Here is a 16,538-nt window from a genome sequence, read left to right on the forward strand (position 1 = left end):
TGCCCTGGGAGGACCGGTAATTCGGAATTTCCTAATGAGGGAAATGGGCCTGTCCGTGCCAACTGAAATTCCGAACACCTGGTTTGCATGTGTTGCCGCTACTTCCTTGTATTTTTCTGCGTACCTGCCGATTTCTTCTTTGACCGTTTGTATTTTTAAGTCTTTGCGTACATCCTCCTTTCTGACATCCCATGGGGCGTTGACTATTGTTCTCAGTATCTCCGATTGTAGCGACTCCAGTTTATTTATGTGGCTCATTGCTGCTGTCCCCCATAGCGGTTTTCCGTACGTCCAAATTGATTTTCTTATCGTTTTTTAGTTTATTTTCCATGCTCGAGTTTAGAGTTTCGACTAGTTAGCCAGTACATCTGTCTTCTTTTTATCCGTATTTTCTCTATAATTGATTTAGTATGTTGTTTCCATGTAAATTGTGTGTCTAAGTGGAGACCTACGTATTGCACTGTTTGTGTTATGTGCGTGCCGTTAAGAAAGATGTTTGATGGTATCTGTCTTCGCAGTGTGAATGTAATATGGTTGCATTTACTGGGGTTTGCTTTAATTTGTTTAACTTGTAGTCATTTTTCTACTTTTGTGATATGTTCTTGTAGTAATATGACTGCTGTTACAGGGTTAGTGTGCCTGACTAGTACCGCTGTGTCGTCTGCAAATGTCAGTATTTTGCTATTGGTAGTTGTTAGTATGTTGGCCGTGTATAGTGTGTATAGTATTGGTACTAAGACGCTTCCTTGCGGAACCCCTGCCTTGATATATTTAACTTCAGAGCATGAATCTTTAATTTTTATTATAAAGGTTCTGCTGCTTAGGTACGAATTTAATAAATGGTATATTTGTTCCGGGAATTATTTCCTGATTGTTTGTAGAAGGCTTTCGTGGTTTATTTTATTGAATACCTTCTCTATGTCCATAAAGAGTGCTGTACAGTATTCTTTGCCTTCTAATGCTGTTATTACTTCATTAATGAGTCTGTGCATTTGCTCTATCGTAGAGTGTTTGTTTCTGAATCCAAATTGGTGATCTAGTATTAGTTTTTCCTTATCTATTATTTGTTTTAAGCGGGCGTAAATTATTTTTTCTAGTATTCTGGATAGTACAGGAAGTAGTGAAATTGGTCTGTATAATGCTGTTTGGTGTGGGTCTTTGCCTGGCTTAGGTAGCATTTTGATCTCTGCTAGTTTCCATAGTTTAGGATAGTATTGGATTCTTAATATTGCATTGTAAATTATTGCGATTAGTCGTACCGCTTTCGGAGGTAGGTTTTTTAGGATTTTACCATTGATTAGGTCGATTCCTGGTGCTTTATTGTATTTTGTTTTCTCGATTATGTTTCTAATTTCTTTTGCTGTTGTTTTAGGTATGTTGTAGTGTTTGTCAGTTGAGGTACTAGTGGTTACTGCATCATCGTCGTTACTTGCGCGTAACTTCGGTTTACTTGGATGTCTGTGTTTCTGATTATAGATTTTATTTCATTTTGAGTTTTCAATATTGCTTTGTTTTCCGTTGTATTTTGTTGTTGTTGGTAGTTATCAACTGTTCTATTGCGAAGTGATGGAAACAGTTTACGTTGTAGTTGTTTCCTGATTTCACATCCTTTATAGCTGGCTGGGTGGTTTCCGTTAGAGTTGTAACATCTAACTTCCTCAATTTTTCCTGTGTATGGGCAGTGTATTGTTAAATGGTTTTTTGCACATTTAACACATACCGGGCTTCCATTACAATAGTTTTTTGTGTGTCCGTATTGTTGGCACCGCATGCATTGAGGTATTTCTTTTTTGTAGCGTGGTGGTTCCACTGTTACTATTGTGTTTAGGATTTTTTTGAGTTCATATATTGCTTTATTGTTGGTTCCCGGTTCTAGTTCAATTAGGAATAATGGTAGTGGTTGTTTGGTGTCATACCTGGTCATATTATTGATTGTTCCTGTTTTATGTCCTATTTTTTTTAGTTCCTCACTTAATTTTTCTATGTTGGTTTTAGGATGTAATTCTCTTATCACTACTTTGTAGCTCCTTTCTGTTTTGAGCTGGTACGTGTGATATATGGCATTTTTCTCCTTAAGTTCTTTTATTACTTTTCTATAGCTTTCTGGGGAGTTTGTTTGGATTTTTACCTGTTCCAGTTTTACTTGTTTCATTGTGTAAGTTTCCTTCCCAGCTATGTTGTTTAATCTATCAATAAGCGGGTCTATTATTTGCGCCTCGACAAATATTGGTGGTGGTTTTGTAACGTGTGTTGGTTGAGTTGTGATTTTGCTTGTTGGGTCATCGTCTATTTCTTCCGTTAGCGAGCTGAAGGAGGTTCTTAATGGTAATTCTTGCAGCCATCGCTGCTTTTCTGATTCTACATTACCTATAATTTTTCTTTTCTTATTATAGGTCGCCACCTTCCAGCTTCCATCCTGTTGTGTTGTTTCTTTGTTCTTTTCCATTTCCACTTCAGTTGTATCTGAGCAGTCCTGATCTTAATTTATTTGTTGACTTGGTTTTGTTGTGACTGTTGTTTTATTTATATAATATTGTTCGTCTTTATTAATTATCTTTATCGGTGTTATTTTCATTTTGTTTTTTCTTTTAGCCTTCTTAATGGAAGACACAGGTTTCCAACATTTAACTATGAGCGTAGCCGTTCGTGTCTTTATTTTAATCACTTGCCGCACTTTTATGACGCACTGTACCACCGCTGCTTCTCGTCCTCTCAGCTCGGCTGCTCGGGCAGAACTGATAGAGGTAAGTGTCCACTTGAGAGTAAAACTATCGTGAATTTCTCGCGTGAGTATTTCTCGCAAGTGGATCTGAGTGCATTTACTTCTATATATTGGGTTGGCAATTGACTTATTGTGGATTTTGTCATTAGGTGGTATTGACAAAATCCGCAATCACTTGGTTCTTATCCCAATATTTATACCGAACCGTTTCCGCCGGCCGGCGAAAGTTATTAGACATCTGGAAAAATACCTTTCAGTACAAATGAACGAAACCGTTTCAACCAAAAGCAAAATGAAGTGCCCCGAAGGTCTATTTGGCTTTGCTTAATACGAGATAAAAACAAAAGATACACGCGATGCGGAGGGAATCACTGGCCATGCTGAAATAAAATAAAACTAACATAGCATAAGAAGGAAATACAAGTAAAATTTTAAAGAACATCATAGAAGGAAAAAGAAGAGATAGTAGAAACAAGGTGTTAAAGAAATTATGAAATATTAGGTTGAAATAGGATAAAACGAGATAAAGAATAATTGCAAAAGAAAAGATAAAAGGAGGAAACACCATATTGCATAAGAAAAATGTAAGTAAACATAGGTCAAAGTTTCAACGATTTTCGAGATATTAACATCATTCTGCGTTAACGTTATTATGAAAATTAAATACACTCTGTATTACAAATATTTTAAGAAAAAGTAGTCCAAGAAAGCACATTCAGAACGCGTATTCAGTGGTTTATGAATACTGAGGCAAACATCGTACGCGACACGTAGGAGCCAGTAAGCAGCAAGATAAATTCATATGATATGTTTATACAAGTTAGGTGCGCTAAAAAACATAAAATAATTTATATTTTATTTATAGATATATGCAACAATGATTAGGATTCATTTACTTACTAAACAGCGCATATAATATACTGCAGACGTATAGCTATGCATGAGGCTTGAGCGCCATACTATAAATTTTTAACTCGCTGATATGTATATTATTCAAACTTCTCAAATTTATGTTTAATTGCATTCAATTGCAATGTATTAATTACGCCACAAATTATGCCCCGTGTATTAAAAACGTACAGGTTAATGGAATTTCACATGTACGGGGTGTAAAGAACGTAAATGTAAGCAAGATCGTAGTGTGATTGTACTATCGGTGGAGTTTTGTAAAAAAGTGTGCAAAAATGGCCTTGTCTTTGAAATTTAGGGTCAAATTTAATTTCCAATCGCAACGTATTCTTCCCGTTACAATAAACTACAGTCTCACGGAAATTATGAGTCGGAAATGATGCCTTCACTCGGAAAATATTTCTATGTTTATATTAACATTTGGGTTTATATGTATATTAAACTCTGATGAGTTTACATGGAACAGATCGTCGAATTAGTAATTAGCGAACACGAGAGGAAAATTAGAATTTTATAAAATTCTCCGTTTTCAAGCACTCCAAATAGTTATATCATTCGACGAAACTTTTACAGATGCCACTTAAAATGCAACTATGCTTTTAGACCGTGTGATGCATACTCAATCAACAAATGCTTGGATTTGGAATAAATATATATATGTCGGAGATGAAAGGAAAGCCGAAGCCGTTCCTTGGAAATTTTGGGAACATCTTCTAGTAGTCTGCCTGGATTTTATCATAGCTGTAATTGTTCGAGATTTGTGATATCAAGATTGGGTTCGAGGCGACAATTGGTCGCCGAACGTAGCCACGGTCACGGGATGTACTCAGGCAGAAACTGCCTAACAACGGCGTTTGGAATTTTCTCGATGCTTCCAACGAGTCTGCCTAACAACGGCGTTTGGAACTTTCTCGATGCTTCCAACGAGTCTGCCTAACAATGGCGTTTGGAACCTTCTCGATGCTTCCAAACGGGTATAGAAAAACAAATGCAATTGTACAGCGAGAAAAATCTCGACGAGGCTGGCTTTCGTCTTGTGACTGCTTTGGAGAGTGACACGTCGTGTTTCTGTGCTTAAGATCAGTCTACGCTTAGTAAGGAGTCATCCCGTCGATCGTGGATTCGTTTGAACTCAAAATTATTGTTTATAACGATTATTAACTTATTGTTTGTAAATCATATTATTCATTGAACTTACTATCCGTTAAACGTATTATTCATTAGTTTTATTATTTGTTAAACTTATTATTCATTCAATTTATTTTCCACTAACTTTATTATTTGTTAAGCTTATTATTCACTAGACTTATTATTTGTTAATCTTTGTAGTAGACTTCTGTATACGTGAAAATATAATCTCAGTTGTGTTAAACAATGGATAACTCACGTGAAGAGTTGTCACGCGCCCAAAATTCCAATCTCACCCCGACATATATATGTCGGAGATGAAAGAACACCGGAGCCTCTGGAATTTTGTATAATCCCGCAACATTGTAATTTAGAGTCTACTATAGCTGTAATTAAACAATTGTAGTTATTCAATCCGATTGTATTTGTTCGAGATTAGTGCTAGTGAGCTTGGGCTCGAGACGTCAGCCAGTCGCCGAACGTAGCCGCGGTCACGGGATGGGCGCTTTGTCTAACAAAGGTATAGAGTAATTCTATAGCTCTCCTTAAAATAAATATTTGTGACGGTACGCGACAGTAAACATTCTAACGGTTTCTGTCCCGTGGCTCGCCACATGCAGATCCTATTCTTCGAGTAAGATGATTGCCAGATGTCGATGCGTCTCCACAGTACGTGATCAGCTAGCCCGAGGGCCGTTATAAACACTAAGATCTAGTTACCTAAAGTTCTTCAAACAAACAGTCTTTGTCCCAACTACGAGAAGATATAGGAGACCTATTTTTCAACGAACGACGTCTCCCACTAGCAACTTCCCCTCGAGGGCGCCTAGCATCTTTTTCTAACCACCAATATAGAGATTGATCAATCAGTAGCGACGCCAATTTCCCTCACCTTCTGAACGAAGGCTATCCTCGACGAATCCGATGATCTCGTGTCCTTAGACACACCCCATCATAGTTTTCCTCTATGGCATCATCGGGACGGAAAGTCATTCTCTCTTGCGATCTCATTGACGAAAAGAGTAACGCCTTACGATCAGTGAATATTACGCGTTTTATTAACAAAGAGTCAGACTTAGATTTTGTGAGAACGTCCATCTATCATCCCGTTGACCGCGGATTCGTTATCGAACCTGAGACCATTGTCACTAGTGTCGCGAGCGCCTAATCACCGTGGTTGATTGTCAAACCTGTGTTATCCATACTTGTGTTAATAAACCTTTTTTACACCGCAACGATGGATAATTTTACCCACAACCCTATCCTCAACGCTACCCCGACATATATATTTATTTTTATTATCTAATTTGTACTTTACAAATTGTCCAGCTGGACATTCGATTCGGATAGAACTATCTTGGAAGGGCAGTGTCATTTCGACAACAAAAGCGGAAAGCTGATATAACTATTTGACGCGATAAATATAATTTTTCATTTGGCTGTATATTAATTTGTATTGTTAAACAATCTTTTTTTGTAGCTTTCTTTGCTTACTTTATTTTTTATTTCATATGTATGTATGTGAATACTGTAATATACAGTGATCAGTAGTTTGTATGGAAAATGTGTATGGTTCATGCAAGAAAGTAGTCCACCACATTTATCAGCATCTCAAGAATATGCTTATTAGTTTGAATAAACTCCCGATCGATACATTCACGGCTACTACTATTATCGAATCGTCTAGTATGATGGTCTTAGCGCTGATCGTTGGCGATGGTAATGTTGCCCGACGTAATAGATGGATATGAATATACATGACTGACATAATCTCTTCAAACAATTTCTTATTAACTGTAATATTCTTTTCCTATACGTTAAAATTTTCATTAACAGATTTTTGTCTATTTTTAGTTGTTTTCGTGATAGCCTTTTAGGGCTTGAACTTTTACTTTATAAACTTGAGGCAGCGTAGCTAGAAGAAAGTACGTGTTTAATACTTTGCGTTGTTCTTCAAACCTGCAAAGTTCTAACCCTTAACGATCTAAGTCTGCCTTTCAGGCACCATCGATGTACTGCGTTCTACTTCAAATGTGTCTCTCAAGCACCACCGACATGCGGCGATCTACATTTTAAAATCTGACACTTAAAAACGTGGAAGTCGAAGTATGATGAGAATAAGTTGGAGTTGCCGGTCGATATTCACAATTAAAAGTCGGAACGTTAAAAGTTAACAAAATCTGAATTTGACTGTTTGCTGCTTTTTCTTATTAGTGAAGTTTCCTTCTGATCCTATTATGGCCTGAAATTCTCGTGTCGTTGAATTTATCAAATCGATGAGTATTCTACTTGAAATATTTTTCCATTCTCCTAAAAAAGCCTTCTTTAAATGATTTATTGATGAAATATGGTGACTTGATATTTTTTGTTTCAAGTGATCCTATATATTTGCAATAATGTTTATATTGCGGAGCTGTTTATAAGTGTTTCCAAACACGATACAAGATCAACGCTCGTGGATTCGCATTGTATTGTATAACATTGTGTATCGTGTATCATTGGGCTTTGGATAATAACCTTACATCAGGATGAAATTGTCTTTAAACCCACTTTTTTACGCTTTGATGCAGATTATTTTTTTAAATATTTATGTACGTTTTATCCCATGAAGCGCTAACTCTATAAATATATATTATACATATATTTTTACCATTAGTCAGATATTTATTAATATTTTCATAACAGGAATATGTATCGAATACTTTTTTTAAAATTATTTTTAGGGTTTGCAAGTATATGTATATATTTTTCATTTGCTAAAACTTTCATAATAAACGATGTTATACTGTAATTTTGTTAAGATTATGCACTATATGAGTACCTTTTACACTGGCTCTGTGTTAGCGTTCTTTAACTCCACCAGAATGAATCATCCGTAATTGTCAGAAATGGAATTTGTAATGTACATATTACTCCTTCATCTTAACTAATAAGCAGTTATATGTAATGCAGATGTCATTAAAATGCAAGCAGTAGAAGCAGTCAGTAATAAAAAGTCAATTCCTGTTGATCTTTCACGATCAAAGATCATTCAAGGCTATTTCTTGTTTGGTTTTGGAGATAAAAGCGTTAATCGAATCATTCATGCGTAACATTATCCAGTTTCAGTAGTAGGGTAATGTTATTACAAGTATGAGAATCTAGAGGAGCGACAAATCGAAAATCGTTACAGTACTGTGATAGACGTATCGGTATCTACTATTGTGAAGTCGCATTTTTGTTCGATCTTTGGTGAACAATACGCAGTGGAAATAGTATCAGGTAACAGATAAGTCCTTGTTATTCTGTATTCAATTGTGTGTTTCATTAATGTCATTCATTATTAACAATATCATATATATTAAAAGTATCATCGGGTTATTAATTACTACAATAGTTTAAATGAAGTTTTTGAATTCTCAAATATTTATTTTATATTTTACATTTTACGCAGTAAAACTGGTTCATTATTGTGATTTTTTCAATAATTTACAACCAGTCAGTAGAGGTAATAGAAACATTCGCCTTTACGAGATAGTTGCACGAGATATCGGATAATTTTCGTCAAAAATTGAGTTTAGGAACGGATTTTCGTAAGTTATTGTTAGGACCTGCTTGGACTCTCGCGTTTATGAAAATTGAAAATATGCTCCGCGGTGACAACATTAATCATGCGAGATATTTTAGGCATTTTACATTTTAAGATCCCGTGCTTTTGTAAATAGAGTGAAGTATACATAAATAATATTGATTACATATAAAAGAAACTATGAAATGGTAGTGAAGACATTATGTGTTTACGCAATTATTTTATTAAATTTAAGTAAAATACTCTACATCGTGTTAAAATATATTTCCCATGTTATATTTTTCACATTCCTTATAATTAGACTTGTTAATAACTTAGATGCTACGTCAAAATATCTCTTCGAATAAGATCATAAACATCGCTTTATAGATATTCAAGAGTTAAAACGACTTTATGTTCAATATTTATACAAAATTGCAGTTAGTTACTATTTAATTTTAATAATTTTCTTTACTTGTACACTATATATATACGTACAACACTTAACTTCTGAAATCTTTGTTAAACAACAAAAGGCTTGGTATTGTAAAGATCAACAGAAAACAAATTACAAAACTAAATAACGTAAAACATAATACAACATGATATACATAAACATGATAATATAACGACATATACACATGTATACAAAGCAATATAGGTATATATATACAATAACAGGTACATAATAAGAATAAATACATATATACGTACATAATTAAATTAGAGAATATATAATATTATAATAAAGATATAAATATAATATGAGACACCTAATACGTAAAAATTTTATGTTCTGGTTGATTTCATTGGTCGCTTTGCTCATTTACATTATCACATCTTGCTCATTAGTTTGCAATGGCAGTAAAATTTCAACCAGGTAATCCGAAATACAGTAGAGCCTCCCGTATCCGACTTAAAAGGGAGGCAGAACAGTTCGGATAATGGAACAATCACTTTAATATGAAATTTCATTTATTGAAACATAGATTAAGATTGATTGACAATTCTTTTAAGTATCTACGGGTTTCTTATCTTCTTGGCTGTTAAGTCACATAATTCTTTCAACATAATTAACTGCAAAGAGCTACAATCTTTTTGTAATCTGAGTCATTGAGGCCATTTTTCGAATACGTACGTTTGAAAAGGCACCTTCTCATTATTATTTCATTAGCTGTTTCGCAGTGAAGTCAGTTCATTATATCAGTACATACAACGTATGTCATTTGGCCTTTCCTAACACTATGTATATTTGCAAATTCTACTGCATTTACATCACCTTCGAGTTTTTCTTTTGTTTTGTTTGGATAGCTGGATCGCCATTAGTTTCATGTTAATGTCTTATAATCAGAATTCATTGAATCTAATAAAGGAAAGGATACATTATAATACATGAATATAGGATACATGAACGCTAATAAAATATGTATACAGTACATATTTCAAACAGAATAGGCATACGTTATAAGGAAATATTATGTTCGGATAATAGATTGTTCCGGTATTAGGATAATCGGATAATGGATGCTCGAATAAATCGGGACAGGGGTTAGGTGCTTTTACAGAATGTTTGGTTGCAGAATCTTGAAGCTAAAATAAGATGAAAATGTAGAACAAAAAAATTGCGCTTTGTTTTTTTACACGAACGATAGACGGGCAACAGCTTACCTTGTGCAAGTCGTAAAGAAGAAGACTATGACGTTCGGTGACGTAAACCATCTTACGCAACATTTTCTAAGAAAAATCATCTATTGTAGATTAAATCTGTTTACCCATTGAAATCTATAACGGCACATAAATAAATAATGAATGCAGAGCACATATAAAATATGTTTATACAGATTTCAAATATTCACGCGTTCATGGGTGGAGACAGAAAAATCACACACGCATTACGTATTCTCATGGTGCTACTAAATGTGGGCGAACATAGTCTCGCAGGAACCACACACATTTTCCACACAAATTACTGATCACGGTATATTACAATACACACAGGCATACACATAAAATAAAAATAGAAGACGTGAAACGAAATTACATAAAGATTAAGTATTAATTAAGTATCAACTAAGATATCGTTTTATGGAGTAATGTGCAATAATACAAATTAATGTACAGTCACATGAAAAATTGTATTTACTGCGTTGCATATCTATTTTACCCCCCTTTAGTCCCCTTTTTGGTGAACGATTTCACTGTGATTTCACTAGTGTTTATACATTACACTAGGAGCATCCTTGACACAACGAAATTATTTGATTCGTGCAAAACGAAAACATAATTGTTGAATTATGTTTCTTTTTGTGAATATTATACGTAGACTCCTCTAAGGAGAAATATATAAAAAGGTATCAACTATAATCAATTTTCTACATTATTTAACACATTCTTCCACTTACTATTTTTTGGAAATGCTAATCTATGGGAAATATTAGGATTGGAAGTGTGAAGATCTTAAAACATGGATACAATCAATAAAGAAAGGAATGAAAATGCGATCAATAAAGGGTTGAATAAGACGAATACTCTCGAAGAATTCTACGCCGGGAGTGGGATCCTTGTGACTGGAGCAACCGGTTTCGTTGGAAAAGGTCTCCTGGAAAAACTTATTCGCATATGTCCACGCATCGCTGCTATTTTTATACTAATTCGTCCAAAAACTAACGAAACGATAGAACAACGATTTAAGAAGCTCATAGATGATCCCGTTCGTAAATATATTCTTGTTCTGTTCAATATTTAAGGCTGTCAGGAGCCAAATTGATTAACTTTCTTTTCTGGAATTGAGCTGGTAATTTTTCGTCTTCAGATTTACGATGACATCAAAGCCAAATACCCTTCAGCTTTGAGCAGAGTTTATCCCATGAAAGGTGACGCGAGTCTGCCGGACTTAGGTCTTTCGCGAGAAGATAGAATTTTGTTGTTAGAGAAAGTAAACATATTGTTTCATGCCGCGGCAACTGTGAGATTCAACGAACCGCTACACGTGGCTATTAATGTGAATACGAAAGGTACTGCTCGTGTTATCGAACTTTGGAACGAACTGAGGCATCCAATTAGCTTCGTCCACGTGAGCACAGCTTATAGTAATGCGAATCTACGTGAGATTGGGGAAAAAATTTATACGTAAGAATAAGTTATGCGCAAACGTTGTTCCATGGTTTAAGAATATTATATTTGTAATTATAATGTGAAGAGTATGTCCACTTATTACTGACATTGCAGCACGAGCTTGAGTCCTTCAGAGGTCATCGATATCTGTGACAAATTGGACAAAACGTCCATCAACCTAATAGAAAATAGGATTTTAAAAACATATCCAAACACATACACATTCAGTAAGAATTTAGCAGAGCAGATTGTAGCAAGCAAGTGCAAAGATCTGCCAGTTGCGATAGTTCGGCCAAGCATAATTGGCGCCTCTTTGGAAGAACCATGTCCTGGTTGGATAGAGAATATTTCTGCATTAACAGGTATTTTTATAGATCTGTTTCAATGATAATTGTTCAATGCTCCTCACATTTCAGAAAAGTGGAGTTATTCTGTTGGTTTGCGGAAAGATAAATGAAATGATCTCCACTAGATCGTCATAATCATAGTTCAAGTTTGTTGTTGCTCACAATTATGAGAATTCTTACCAATCTATATAGAGCTACATTTCTGGTAATCGAAAATCTCAAATAATTTCTCAACCAATTTATTGTTACAAGGTATGGCTCTGCTAGTCAGCAAAGGATGTGTAACAGTTATATGGGGTAGCAGAGATGCAAGATTGGATATAGTGCCTGTCGATTTCGTAGTCGACACAATAATATGTACTGCATGGCATGTTACGCTACATCGTGGTCATGAAGTTAAAGTATACAACTGCACGAGCAACGCATACCCTTTTAAGTAATATTTATTGCGAATTTTTCACGAACTAATGTAATTCGATTGTTAGAGTATTCCAAAAGTTTCAGTTTATTTAAGTAACGTGGACAATGAAAGCGCAAACAAATGAAGAGTACAAAAGTAAACTTTTGCTCCCAATACATCAATTTAGAAAAATAGTGATATAACAATATTTATTTAAATTATATAATATTTCCTAAGATACTCGGATGATAATAAACTTTGCTTTAAGTATAATTCCATTAATTGTAATAATATAAATGTTCCAATTGACAAGGTTTGGACCGATGCTTGATGCTATGATAAAATGTAGCATAGAAACTCCACTGAACGATTCGCTATGGTACCCAGGTTGTTCAATCGTAGCTAATAGATATATTTACAACGTTCTGAGCGTAATTCCGCGTGTTTTGCCTGCGGTCGTCATAGATATCTTTTTAAGACTTCGAGGTAGTAAACCAATGTGAGTGTTCCATCGATACTCAAATAACAAGCACAATCGTTCTGGGATAATCTCTGACTTCATTTATAATAATGATTAAAAATGATATTTCAGAATGATGAAACTTCTCAGAAATGGCAATAAGCTGATCGCGTCGTTAGCATTTTTCACCAAACGCGAATGGACTTTCCAAAGGGATAACTGTTCCGACTTGGCGAGGAAGGTGAAAATGTTAAACGACAGCGATATGGTCAAACTGGATTTACGGGATATGAATTGGGAGAAGTATATTGCAATTTACCTGATGGGAGTTAGGAAATTTATTCTAAAACAGGAGTTTAAGTCAACAGCCCGACAACGGTTATCAAGGTGCGTATAAAAGTATCTTCGTATTAAAAGATGGGAACTAATATAAATACATATATTTTCGACAATTTCAGGTTGTACTGGATACATCAGATCACCAAAATGTCCGGTATAATGATCTTACTATGGATAATATACCGTATCGTGTATTGACTATTTGAACCTTTTTTTTCTGTTTAAACCAAAAACAGTTTAAACAGAATTTTATAAGAAGGGAATCATAATCCGTTTCATTTTGTCTTTTCACTCGTCCCGTTTCTAGATAAAACTATTTATAACATTGCTCGATAAGTATGCATGTATTTACACGCGGACGGTTTCAGATTTATAAACAATTCATACATAATATTTCGATCTGATCTTGATCATCAGTCTTCGTAACCATTATGTGTCTCTCTAGATGTTGAATCGTAGCTTTCTCAAATTACATTTAAATCAAAACGGTGGTTGCTGTCACCAGAAATATTCGTTAAACTATAATATTTCGATTAGTTCAACTCTCGTCCGTTAATTTTTGAAACAATTTTGAAATCATTCTATTCAATCCTTTCTAGTAACTATTTGAGGTGTATAGTGTTGTCCGTGATAATTGTAGCTGCTGGCTATAGATGTCGCTGATGGGGTACTGCTGTTTTTCTTCCATTTTTTGATGCATAGAAGAAAAATTGGACTCCAGGACTAAGGCGTTAACCACTTTTTTTTTAATAACATTTATTTACAACCAAGATGCATATTAATACATTTGGGTATTCACAATAAACTATGAATTTGATAATATGTGTTAGGCAAAAGTACCGATACGCGACGGAACGACATAGCCATACTATATTATGTGTCGGCGCTTTACATTTTTTGTGATAAAATCTAATCTTTGGATTTAAGCCGCTGGAGAGCGGAGCTTTTATGTAATTTTGTTTTTGGTTGATTTTTCTGTCCTGAAAACTTGGTCGCAAAACAGGACGCTTTGGTAGTCTACTTTTTGGGTGCTGTATAACTTTGGGGAGAGGCGGGATGATAGGGGAGCGGGGGAGAGGGATGTCAAATAGGTTTATTTACAATATTTGCAAATACTTACAGTGTACACCTGTGTTATACGGTATCAGAGTTGAGTTCTGTCGGTTTAATGGTTTGCTCTCTTGTTTTATTATGGATTTGGAATCCACAAATATTTCTTTGTGTTTTTTCTGTGTTTGTCTTTAGTGTCTTTCAGAGGGAGGGCCATGTTGTATCTCCACCTAGTGTCTGCGGTTTGTCCGTTTAAGTTTTCTTCGTAGAGTATAGTTTTGGTCCCTATTTTTCTTTTTATGTGAGAAATTATTGGAATGTTATTTTGGTCTTGGAGGTAGTTTTTTTCGTCTAGGTATAGGAAAGCTTCTGGGGGATGTAGCCTGTTGCTAGAGTGTTTTTGTAACATGCGTCATTTGGAAATAAGCAACTGAAGATTAAGCTATTTTCTTGTATCTTTGCTGCTTGCGCGAAGTGGTTTCTTATTAATTTTAAGATGTGACAGTCTATGCGGTGAATGTTGGTTAGATCGTAGATTATTTTGTTTTTGACATATTTTTTGAATCCGCTGTGCTCGGATCTGTAAATACTCAAACAAGCTCTGATGCATTTTCTTTCGAATCTGCGAATTTTTTCTATTTGGGAGACTGATATGTTGTACCAGATTGGGCAGCCGTAGGTTATGATCGGTCTGATTAGTGCTTGGTAGCACAGGATTTTTACTTGACTGTTGAGATGTTTAGAGTAAAATAATCTTTTTACTCTCCAGAATGCTTTGCTGGCTTTGGAGAGTTGGATTTGAATGTGCTGCTTGTAGCTTAGTTTATCGTCTATGTTTATACCTAGGTATTTAACGCAGTTTTTATGCGGTATGAGTTCCCCTTCGTTTGCTTTTTCCCTAAGCTGGAATTTTCTGCAGTGTTCCCTTTCTATTGGACCGATTTTGCTTGACTTGCGTCTAAACAGTATGGTTTCGCATTTGCTTGTGTTGGTTTTTAGTTTCCATGTGTTGTAATAATCGTTAATTTTTTCAAAAAGTTCTTGCAGTTCCGTTTTTATTGTTTTGGTTTTGCGGCCTGTTACGTAGATGATTAGGTCATCTGCGAAGGCTATGGAGCGTTTATGGGTGGATGTATTGAGATTAAAGAGGTTTAGTAAGTCACTATTGTAAATATTGAAAAGTAACGGGGAATTTACTGTGCCTTGTTGCAGACCGTTTTTTATGGAGAATTCTTTGCTTGATGCGTGTGAACCTTCAGTCATTACGAATGTTCTGCTTGTGATCATGTCCCAAACTATTTTAATTAGATATTTGGGAAAGTTTTTCTTGATTAATTTGTATATGAGACCTGGGATCCAGACTGTGTCGAAAGCTTTTTCGAGGTCTATTAAGCAGGCGGCTACTCGTTGTTTTGCGTTTAGCACGCAGCAGATGTCCGACGTAAGTTTGTTTATTGCGTGAATTGTGGAGTGTTTGTGTCGGAAGCCAAATTGATTTTCTGGGATTATGTCATTTTTTGAGCAGAAGGAGATGAGGGGGTTGTTTATGATTATTTCAAATACTTTGCTTATGTTGGGGAGAAGACTTATGGGTCGTAGGTTTGCGGGTGACGAGCCGTCTTTATCTTTTTTTGTTATAGCTATCAGTTTGGCTTTTTTCCATTTTTTGGGGAAATATGTTTAGTGCATTGTTGAAGAGTACTGTGTAGTACCATTTTATTTTGTTCGGTAGGCGCTTGAGTAGGATGTTTGGGATGCCGTTGAAGCCGGAGGATTTTTTGTTGTTTAGCTTGGAGAAGATTTTGTTTAGTTGATTGTAGTTTGTGAAGTAGTTTATTTCTGGTTCCGGTTGTTTGGGATTGTCTGCGGTGTTTTCGTTTGAAAATGTGCAGACTGTTTTGTTTAGCGTTATGTTTTGTTCCATTTCATTTTTGAGTTTGTTTGTTTTGGCGATGATAATTCTGTTTAAATGTTCTCGGCCCAAGTGTTCGTTTTGTGTGTGTGTTTTGGAAAAGTGGGTGCCGATAATGTCTAGTTTTTGTGTTGTTTTAGCTATTATGAAGTTACCCTCGGTGTCTTTGATGGTGTTGTGTGTCGTTATACCTGCTTCTTGGATGAGGGAGGCTTTACGGCGTTAACCACTGCGTTGCCGTCGTCCGACACTAGTTAGTGTCGAGTGGTGGTATTTGCTGTCGAGTGCCGCCACATATTTCTGACGGTAGCAACTACCGTTTTGATCTAAATATAATTCGAAAAATCTAAGATTCGATACCTAAAGTAACACGTAACGGTTATGAACACTGAAGATCAACACCAGATTGTAACATTTCTCTTCTTTACTTTTAATTTCGGCTAATGGACATTTAAACCCACGTTCTTACTGTTATGAATTTTGTTTCTAAATATGATCCCTTCTTGCTTTTGGCATCTAACATGTATACAAGCTATCTATATTAATGCTCTCTGTGGAAACCAATGTGAAAAGACAACAAACACTGCCAAATGGTAAAGCTCCAGAACGC

At 35.3% G+C, this 16,538-nt stretch overlaps 2 protein-coding genes across 4 annotated transcripts in view; one reads left to right on the forward strand and one right to left on the reverse strand.

The window, feature by feature from the left end:
- LOC138188679 (putative fatty acyl-CoA reductase CG5065) overlaps window positions 1-16,538 on the reverse strand; it is a 78,003-nt gene that overhangs the window by 33,015 nt on the left and 28,450 nt on the right. The gene's annotated exons all lie outside the window — the stretch shown is intronic.
- Window positions 10,757-13,195, forward strand: LOC138188687 (putative fatty acyl-CoA reductase CG5065). The gene is made up of 7 exons (XM_069130684.1): window positions 10,757-11,016; window positions 11,119-11,435; window positions 11,535-11,782; window positions 12,020-12,203; window positions 12,481-12,666; window positions 12,760-13,014; window positions 13,086-13,195. The coding sequence occupies exons 1-7, from the start codon at window positions 10,771-10,773 to the stop codon at window positions 13,162-13,164; spliced, it is 1,515 nt and encodes a 504-aa protein (XP_068986785.1). The 5' UTR covers window positions 10,757-10,770; the 3' UTR covers window positions 13,165-13,195.

Source organism: Bombus flavifrons, chromosome 17, assembly GCF_040668555.2.
Source record: "Bombus flavifrons isolate JBK064 chromosome 17, iyBomFlav1_principal, whole genome shotgun sequence".
NCBI classification, from domain to species: Eukaryota; Metazoa; Arthropoda; class Insecta; order Hymenoptera; family Apidae; genus Bombus; species Bombus flavifrons.

What these genes read in the sequence shown, in the direction of transcription:
- LOC138188687 (XM_069130684.1), top strand. Translation starts at nt 10,771, where the DNA reads ATGGATACAATCAATAAAGAAAGGAATGAAAATGCGATCAATAAAGGG. An exon ending in ATTGGGGAAAAAATTTATAC is followed by an intron (nt 11,436 to 11,534) that starts GTAAGAATAAGT and finishes CTGACATTGCAG; the next exon opens with CACGAGCTTGAGTCCTTCAG. An exon ending in GCCCGACAACGGTTATCAAG is followed by an intron (nt 13,015 to 13,085) that starts GTGCGTATAAAA and finishes CGACAATTTCAG; the next exon opens with GTTGTACTGGATACATCAGA.